This window comes from Hipposideros armiger, unplaced genomic scaffold (genome assembly GCF_001890085.2).
Source record: "Hipposideros armiger isolate ML-2016 unplaced genomic scaffold, ASM189008v1 scaffold_1842, whole genome shotgun sequence".
Taxonomy (NCBI): Eukaryota; Metazoa; Chordata; class Mammalia; order Chiroptera; family Hipposideridae; genus Hipposideros; species Hipposideros armiger.
Genome location: NW_017733192.1, coordinates 50,288 through 60,142, shown reverse-complemented (window position 1 = coordinate 60,142; position 9,855 = coordinate 50,288). Strand labels below are relative to the sequence as shown.

The 9,855-nt window shown below is 45.6% G+C and overlaps 1 protein-coding gene across 1 annotated transcript; it reads left to right on the top strand.

The window, feature by feature from the left end:
* Positions 1-796: 796 nt before the first annotated feature.
* Positions 797-9,648, top strand: LOC109378258 (myeloid cell surface antigen CD33-like). The gene is made up of 3 exons (XM_019634699.1): positions 797-1,136; positions 1,445-1,526; positions 8,672-9,648. The coding sequence occupies exons 1-3, from the start codon at positions 853-855 to the stop codon at positions 8,858-8,860; spliced, it is 555 nt and encodes a 184-aa protein (XP_019490244.1). The 5' UTR covers positions 797-852; the 3' UTR covers positions 8,861-9,648.
* The last annotated feature ends 207 nt before the right edge of the window (positions 9,649-9,855 follow it).

Sequence of the window (9,855 nt, the reverse complement as noted above, 5' to 3'; positions counted from 1 at the left end):
TTTTTACAGGACTCATCATCTCCAAGTCAAGTTTTTGTCCTCCAATCTTAGTTGTGGAGGGCACAGGTCAGCTCCAAGTCCAGTTGCATCATTCAATCTAGTTGCTGAGGTGAGGGGGGTGGCGCAGCCCACCATTCCATGAGGGAGTCAAACCAGCTACCTTGTTGTTATGAACACACACTCTCACCAGCTCAGGGGCAGTTCAGCTTGAGCACAGCTCACTGGCCCATGTGGGATTTAAACTGGCGACCTTGTTGCTCAGAGCTCACTCTCTTAACCAATTGCACCACTGGGCCGGCCACCTTTGGGCTGTTTTTTGGATGTCAATCCCCCCGGCCCTCACCCTGATCTGCCTGTGGAGCCCAGAGCTCTCTACATTGCCCTAGTCCATTGGTGACTGCATTTGGTTCCCCACCCCCATTAGACAGTGACCCTGTTAGGGCTCTCTCAGTAGTGCCCATCAGACTGCTCACAAGTGATGCCCAGAAACACATCCTTGACCCCAGTTGTTGGGCTCCTGGGCATGGCCAGACAGGAGCAGGAGACCTGTCTGGGTCTCGTCTGAAGGGCTGAGAACCTCCCCATATTCACCCCCTTCTGGGGCACAAAAGGCCACAATTGATCCTGTGTGACCGGGCTGGTGGTGGCCAGGAGAGGAGATTCCGACACTCTCCCAGAATGGTAGGAGGGAGGAGGACTTTCAGCATCTCACATGGTGTGTGTGTGTGTGTGTGTGTGTGTGTGTGTGTGTGTAATGCCTATGTGACCCTGAGCCTCAAGGTCCTGTTGCAGCCATGTTGGTGTCTGCTGTAGAGAGACCCTAGATGGAGAAGAACCTGGGTCTTAACAGAGATGACGTTTGCTGCACAGGAGTTGATAGGTGGTGTCATGCAGACTTTGTCCTTCATCCAGCAGTGGGAGAGCCCGGGGACTGAGGCCTGGGTGGGGGAGAGGGGCACCCCTGCTTTGATGCTGGAAGGAGGAAACTTACGCCAAATAATCAAGATTGGAGTTCACCCTAATTGTCTCTTGTCTGCAGGGGAACCAGGGACCAGGTCAGGAGTGGTTCTGGGGGCCGTCACCGGAGCTGGTGTCACTGCACTGCTTGCTCTCTGCCTCTTCCTCATCTACCTCATGTGAGCTGGGTCAAGTGTGGGCCAGGGGTGGAGAAGAGGGACCTGGAGGAGGTGGGCATGCCCAGAGCCAGTCTGGGGCTGCAGTGGTGGTGACAGTCAAGCCAGTAGCCACTGAGCCAGACTTATATGTTCCCAGCCCTGGTTCCAGATGTTCAGAAACTGGTGTGTATGTGGGGGGAGGTGGGCGATATTGTTACAAAGTCTTTTTACAAAGCTGCCGGGGCTTGCCCCACTTTTGAGCTGCCCTAGTCACTCACTCCAGCTTCAAAGAGCAACCCTGTGTATAAGGTCCTGGTGTCTCCCGTCAGAGTGAAGACCCGCAGGAAGAAAGCAGCCAAGACAGCCATGGGTGTGGACGACATCCATCCTCCCGTCGGGCCACCTCCCATGGTGAGTGACACGGGCATCCTGGCATGCAGATTGCCCCCCACGATTCTTGGGTGGCCCACAGTCTCGCTCCATTCAGTGTGTCCACAAATGAGATCTTCACTGTCCCATTAAAAAATGTAGGTTGTATTATTATTCAGGTCTTTCAGCCCAACAGATTGGGAGATGGTTGCCACAGTTAGTTCCTCACAGTTCCCAAGAGAAAGGGGAAACGCCACGCCACTCAAGGCCACGTTGGGCAGCACCCGGGTTGGTCAGGAGGCTGAGGGGGTGAGGAGAAAACGTGGGCAGGAGCCTTGATGCTGGTTTCCATGAGGAAGGCAAGGCAAGGCTGGGGAAGCAGGCTTAGGGCTGGTGAGTTTGAATAACTCCGTGGGCTCTGGGGTGTGTAGGCTGTCTCTCCTTGTCTGGGACCTGGTCCTGGCGTGACTAGGGCAGGAGGAGAACGGTCTGGAGTGTAAGAGCTCCATGAAGGAGGTGGTTGGGGTGTGCGCTCTGACTGATCACTTTGCATACGAACGGCATGCTCACAGCAAGTCCTTACCACCTCCAGCAATTGCCTGTTCCTGGCAGGCGTGTCCCCCTAGGGTTAGCCCCAGATGTCAGAACACCAGAAGCACTTGGTTAGTACATACTTTTTCTGAGTTCTCCATCTCACTGATGGCACCCTTGTCCCTGACACCCAGCAGAGACCTGACCATGCATCACCCCTTCCTGCACCAATACGCTAAGTGTTTCTGAGCTTCTTCTAAACACAGCTCAATAGAACCATTACCTCTGAGTTGAGCTCTCCCTGCTACGTGCTTATCCTGCTGCAGCCCTCCCATCTCTCCTCCCTGGCCTGCTAGCATTACTTCCACTAAAGATCACCATCTCACCCAAGTCTGAAATGCTTCTCTACGCATACAAAAGATGAGGACCCAGACAATGTGGTCTGGCATTTGGGGCAGGAAAGCCAGAGTCACCCCCACTGTGTCACACCCCCCACACTGGCCTGCTCACTTGTCTTGAGCAGATAAGCTTTTTGCATCTTAAGCTTTTTACATCTCAGAATCATTGCTAGGCCATCCCCTTCTCCTCACATGCATACGTCAGCCTGCCCCATTGCTGCCCTTCCTCTGAGCTCTGACTTTTCATTCATTCATTTAACTCTAACTAATGTGGACACCACTGTGAGGTTTCTGAGTAGACAGTCAGCAATTATGCATTTAGTTTTCCTTCAGGAAATATCTCTCACTTGTCGATTGTTCTGTGCTTGGGAGTGCTTGGGTAATATCTGTAGTTTCAAAAATTCTTATGTGACAAATGTAAAATATCCCTCCTGGAAATGCTCTCCTTTCCTTGCAGATGGCCTCCTTCTCGCTGTGTCCTCACATGGCCTTGTCCCTGTGCCCACGCATTTCTAGTGTCTCTTCTTCATATAAGGACTTACGTCATTTTGGGTCCTACTCTAATGACCTCACTTACTTCATTACCTCTTTAAAGGCCCCATCTCTAAATACAGTCCCATTGGGGGTTAGAGCTCCAACATATGAATTGGGGGGCACAATTCAGTCCACAAGACAGACTTATTTCAGGGTAATAATGATGATTCTGGTGTGAAACAGTTGGGATCAGGATACATTTTGAAGGTGGAGCCAACAGGACTTGCCAGTGGAGTGACAAGGTACACCTGGAGTATGAGCAAAGAGCTCACTGCCTTTACCTCATACATGTCATCTTTGTTAAAGATGACTCCACGGATGTCACAGATGTCCAGAGATTATCATAAATGTCCAGAAATTGTCATAGATGTCCATTAATGTCAATAGATACCAAAGATGACTCTGATGTGTTTGCCCAGCGAAACTTAAAGAGTCAAATTGTCAATTCCTGAACTTGCCAGCTCTGCAGGAGGAGTATAATTTTAAAAGGGAATCAAACTTTACTTTGGTTACTACAACTTTGAGGTCCTTCTGAGATGTCCAAGTGAAGATGACAAGTAGATGGCCAGAGTCTGGCACTTGGGAGAGGGGTCCAGGTGGGAGACACAGAGATGTGGGGGTATTTCACATCAAGGTCTGAGAGTGGATGAAACCCAAAGAAGAGAAGGGGTTTGCAAACAGAGCCCTGGGACACCCCACCATTTAGAGTCAAGGAAATAATGTGGAAACAGCAAGACCACTGGAGTAAAATAAATGACCTTGAGAGTGTAGGGTTGAGTCCTGGTGGCCAAGGGGTCATGCAATTTCAGGGAGGACAGAGTGCTCATTTACATGAAGTGTTAATAAGTGCACTAAGGTCTTATGAAGGATCTGAAATATGACCACTTTAATTTAGCTAAGTGACATCACAGCTGATCTCAACAAAAGCAGATCTAGTAGCCTGGTGAAGGGAAATGTCTTTATTGGAGTGAATTCAAGAAAGAATGAAAGAAGAGAACATGTAAAGGCTCTTTTTGAGAAGTGTTGCCATAAATTTAGAGCTGAGAAATGAGTCTGCCCCTGAAAATATTTGTACCCCTCAATCTCTTGAATTTCCTTCGTGGTAGGATGTACTTTGTTCTAATGAGATGGCTAATGGTGGATTCCTGGATGGGAGCTGGGCACCAGGAAGACCAAGCCAAAATTCCACATATCTTGTGTCAGAAGTATTGTGAGTGTGCCAGTAATATAAGAGTAAAGGAGACATACACAGGAAGAGTAGTTTTTCATAAACATCTTCCTGTGTATCCAGTACCTGGCATATAGGAAACCTTTGAGAGGCCAGGGGTTGAGTTCATGATCACTAGATATGTGACCTTGAGAAGTACCTAAAGTCTCTGAGACTTAGTTCTTTCTTAGTAAAAATAACAGTATTTTCCACATAGGTCTGTGTGAGTGTGCAGAAGAATTGGAACGCAGCCAACAAGATTGATATGTGCTGGTTCTTTCCCCCTCAAACAGAAAGGTGTTAGTGACATTTCACTCAGAGGCTGGGTATATGCCCTGGGGCACCACACCATGTCAGCCTCACTCTCTACCCAAATCCGTTCCATGGATCTTTCTTTGAGTTGGACTCCAGCATCATCTGTCTCCACTCTGAAATTGCCCCTTTCCATCCTGCTGGCCTGATACTTGTCCAGCTATGGGCAAAATCACTTATTAAGATTTATAGAACTTCCTAAAACTAAAAGCTAACCATCATCAAAATACTGCTTTATCTTCTCAGCCCCCCTAAATAATCTACAAGCCTTTCAACTTGACATTCTAGGTCCAGACTCAGGAAACTTTTTTGTAAGGGGCCAGATAGCAAATATTCCAGGTGTTGAAAGCTATATGGTCTCTGCTGCAACTCTGTTTGCAGTGCAAATGCAAGCCATAGACAATCTCAAACACTGATGAAGCTGTGTTTCAACAAAATTTTATTTACAATAGCAGGCAGCTCCCATGCTGTAGCTTTCTGACCTCTATTATAGGTTGTTCTTAATCTCACCCAGTCCAGAATGTGGATGTGAAAGATACACAGATACTTTGGGGAAAATGAAGGATTCTGGGAATACAGAATGTTGGGGAGATGGCTTGTGGAGTTTCTATTGTTGTTGTTATTCATTTATTCTGTTAAAAACATAACATAAATTTACTACCTTAAGTGTACAGTCATGCAACATATCTCTCAAAGGTTTTCACCTTGCAAAACAGAAACTGTGTACCCTTTGAACAACAACTACCCCCTTCCCCAATTACCCCAGCCCCTGGCAACCACCATTCTACGTTCTGTTTCTGTGGGTTTGAGTCCTGTATTTTTCTCAAACTAGTGAAATCACCCAGGGTTTGTCTTTCTGTGACTGGATTATTTCATTTAGCATAATGTTGAAAAGGTTCATCCATGTTGTGACATGTGACAGGATTTTCTTCTTTTTAAAGTCTTAATAATATCCCATTGGATGTTTCTACCACATTTTCTTTATCCACTCATCTGTAGATGGATATCTGGGTTGCTTGCATCTCTTGGCTGTTATAAAAATGCTGCAGTGAACGTAAGTGTGCAAATATCTCTTTCAGATCCTGTATCCAATTCTTTTGGATAAATATTTGTAATGGGATTGCTGGATCATATGGTAGTTCTAGTTTTACTTTTATTTTTTGAGGAACCTCCATACTGTCATCCATAGTGGCTGCACCATTTAACATTTCCACCAACAGTGCAAAAGTTTCTAATTTGTCCACATCTTCACCAACACTTATTTTCTGTTTTATTTATTGATTTTTATTTTTTAATACAGAATTCTACCGTATTTTACTTTTTATTTTTCAACTACTGTTGACATTCAATATTATTTTATATTAGTTTCAGGTGTACAGCATCATGGTTAGACATTTATATAATTTATGAAGTGCTCCCATTGATTAGTCTACGGCCCCAAACTGAAACAGACTCATAGACACAGAGAAGAAGCTGATGGTTGCCGATTGGAGGGGGGTTAGAGGGTGGGTGAAAAAGGGGAAGGATTAAGAAGTACAAATTGGTGGATACAAAATAGTCATAGGGATATAAAGTACAGCATAGGGAATATACTCAATAATATACTAATAACTCTGTCTTTTTAAATATTTTGTCTATCCTAATGGATATGAGTTGGTAACACACTGTAGTTCTGATATGCATTTTTCTAATGATTAGTTATGTTGAGCATCTTGGCCTATGGAGAAATATCTAATTCAAATTTTTTGCCCATATTTTCATATTTAAAAAAAATTTTAGTTGTAGGAGCTCTTTATCTATTCTAGATATTAACCTCTATTATATACGATTTGCAAACATCATATATATTTGCAAACCCATTCCATAGGTTGGCTTATGGTTTTTGTTAACGATGTTTGAGCAAAGGCTCGAGAGTCTGTCATTTGATTGTGTGATCAGAGGGCACTCCAGGCAGAGGGAACAGTGGATGCAAATGCTCAGAAACAGGAGGGTGACCAGTAAATGGAGAAGAAACAAGGAAGCCCATGCGATGAGAGAAAGAGGCAAGGGCCAGCAAGCAGGAAATGAGTGCGGGGAAGTCAGCATGTGTGTAGATCATGTCTGCACATGCTGACTACTGTGGACGTTTGGAGGCTTTTGAGCAGAAGGAGGATATGGTTCAACTTTCATTTTCACAGGTTTTCTCTGGCCGCTATGTGCAAAATAGACTGTGTGTCAGGGAAATTAGAGAAGAGGTCAGAAACGGATGGTGGTGGCTGGAACCAGGTTGTCATGGGGGTGGGTCCTAACTGGATTCTGGATAAAGTCTGAAGTTCAGGCTAACAGAAATTGCTAATGGATTGAGAGTGGGTTATGGGTGAGAAAGGGGTCAAGGATGACTCCTAGAGTTTTGCCCTGAGCAGCCAGAAGAATGAAGGCGTCAACCATGAAGGCTGAGAAGATTGTAGGATGAAGAGATATGGGGAGGAAAGGAAGTTCAGTTTAAATATGTTGAGCTTTATGTGTCTTTTGGACAAAGGAATGGGGATTTCAAATATACCGTTGGATCAAAGTCTATATTACCAGAGAGGGGATGGGCTACAGGCACGGACTTGGGAGCTATCAGCCTATAGATGACACAAGCCCATGTTGGGGATAAGATCACAAAGTGAAGTTGCAGGAGGAAAGTGTCTGGTGCTGCTCTGATATTTAGGGATCAGGAAAATGGGGAGCATCCAGGAACGGGGCTGCCAGCGAGGTCAACGGACCTAGGGAAGTTTGATGTCTTGTAATTAAACAGGGGTTTTCATTTAGAGAATGCATGGAACTGAGTCACCTGCTGCAAAGTCCAGAAAGTCAAGGACTAAAAGATGACCATATGGATTCCTCAGAGGTCAATGGTGTTCGCGATAATAGCAGTGTTGGGAAGTGTGTGTGTGTGTGTGTGTCTGTGTGTCTGTGTGTGTGTCTGTGTGTGTGTGTTTAGCTTTGAACACTTGAGAGAAAATAAGAGGAGCAAAAACATTAACAATTCCACTGAAGCGTTCTGCTCTGCTGTCTGGCACCTGTCACTATCCACTGTGTGAGCGTGCATTAGTTTCCTGTTGCTGCTGTAACAAACCACCACAAAGGTAGGATCAACGTTAGTGCTTCCAACAACATAAACTTATGATATCATAGTTGTATAGGTCACAAATCCAAAATAGGTCTCACTGAGCTAAAATCAAGGCATTGGCAGGTGGGGCTGAGTTCCTTCTGGAGGCTCCAGGGAAAATGCGTTTTCTTGCCTTTCTCAGCTTCTAGAGGTCACCTGCATTCCTTGTTTGGTGGTCTCTTTCCTCCATCTTTAAGGCCAGAAGCATAGTACCTGTATTTTCACATCTCCCTCTGCCTCCTTCCTTTGTTTGTAAGACCCTTGTGTTTACATTGGGCCTACAAGATAATCCAGGATCATCTCACTGTCTCTAGATCCTTAACTTAATCACATCTGCAGAGTCCCTTTTGCCATGTCAGGTTAAATATTCAGAGGTTCCAGGGGATTAGGGTGTGGACATTTTTGGGGGCTGTTATTCTGTGTACCGCACAGCATAATTTCTTTCACTGACTTGTCCTCCCACCACACTGAGCTTCCGCAAGACAGGTGCCCTGTCTGAATCAAGGCCCTGGAATTCTCTCTCACTTACCTGGTCCCTGTCCCACTTATCATAATTCACCATTAGACATTTACATGTTTAACTCATTTTTGCTGCCTTCCTTAATTAAAGAGTGAGCTGCAAGAGGTCAGGGCCTGTGTCCGCCATGGCCCCATGGTATATCCAGTACCCAGCTCTGCGCCTCACACACAGGGGGCCTCACACTTAGGAGGACACCAGGCTTTGGGATCAAAACGGAACTGGATTGGATTCTGCTTTCACCAGGGACTGTGAGCGCGCTGCTTATTTGGTTCAACTTCAGTTTCCATATCGATAAAATGGAGACATTCATATTATCTTCCTTATGAGGTTGTTGTGGGGATTTAATGAGATTAGCAAGGACCAAATAAGGTGCTCAGCAAGTATTAACCATCTGAGGAAAGCATGAATGAAAGAAATCTTAACAAAAATGTGTGTGGCAAAATGGATAAAGGCGTTCACGGGCTCCCCCACCCCCGCCTCCTCCCAGTACTCGCTGCCTTATCCTGTACCCACTGTTTCACTCTTTCTTTTTTTTCCCTTCCCTCCACTCAGGGTGCCCTAATTGAACCCCAGCCAGGCAGCCTCACAGACCACCCTCCTCCAACTCTGACTGTCTGCTCCTCAGGAGAGAAAGAAGAGGTTCACTATGCAATGCTCAGATTTCAAAAGAGGCAGCCTGGAAACCCGCAGAAACAGCAGGTCCCTGATAATAAGTACTCAGAAGTCAACATATCCAATTGAGAAGCTGCAGAGACTTGGCCCTGGCTTGATGATGGTGGCCCCCATCAGGGCAAAGAGGAGAAACAGGGGTGGGTTCCTGTAAAATGAGAAGATCGCTAGGTGATGAGTTCAAAGTATAGGGAAAGATCACAGGCTTTGGAACCAAAGAGTAGTGAGTTCAAATCCACACTCTGCCCCTTTACTAAGTGATAGGCCAATCCCTACCTCTCTGTGCCTCAGTTTCCTGCCCTATGAAACAAATTGAGAAGCCCTGCTTGCAAGTTTGTGGTGAGAATTGTGGGAGTGATATTGTATCTGAGCACCTGGCTCAATGCGTATGCTGGGCACATACTGAATCTCTGTGCTTTGAACAGAAAGTTCCTATTGGCAATTTCTCTTGATGCTGGAGGTGACCAGCATCAGACCTCAGTTCTTGCAGCTGAGGTCCCTCCTCCTGGAATGCCCCACCTGGCCTTCCTCTGCCTCTGTCTTTGAAAGTGGAATTCAAGGGGTAGACTTCTGGGTGGAGATGGGAGTCAAGCAGAAGCTCATGACTTCTTCCCATAAAGACAAACCAAATGAATGAGAAAGGTTCCCAAATGATCACAGGACCATCTGATGAATGAAACATGATCCCAAATTCACCTGCAGCTACCAGGTGAGGGAAGGAGTATGTCACAGCAGTCGCTTCCTAAAGTAGCCTTGATGGAAAGAAATACATGGACTGGACCTGGCATTAACATTCCCTAAATCTGTGCTGCAGCTCATTTATAACAGCACCAAAAGTCATCACGTGCCAAGGAACATTTTTTTAAAAAACCATGCAATACTTCTGTACTCAAAACTACAGAAAAACAACAAAAAAATGCAGAACATTGCTGAGAGAAATTAAAGAAGATCCAAATGAATGAAAAAATACACCATGTCCATGGACTGGAAGACACCATCAGTTGTCTCTATATTGACTTAAAGTAATTCCTGTGTGTGTGTGTGTGTGTGTGTGTGTGTGTGTGTGT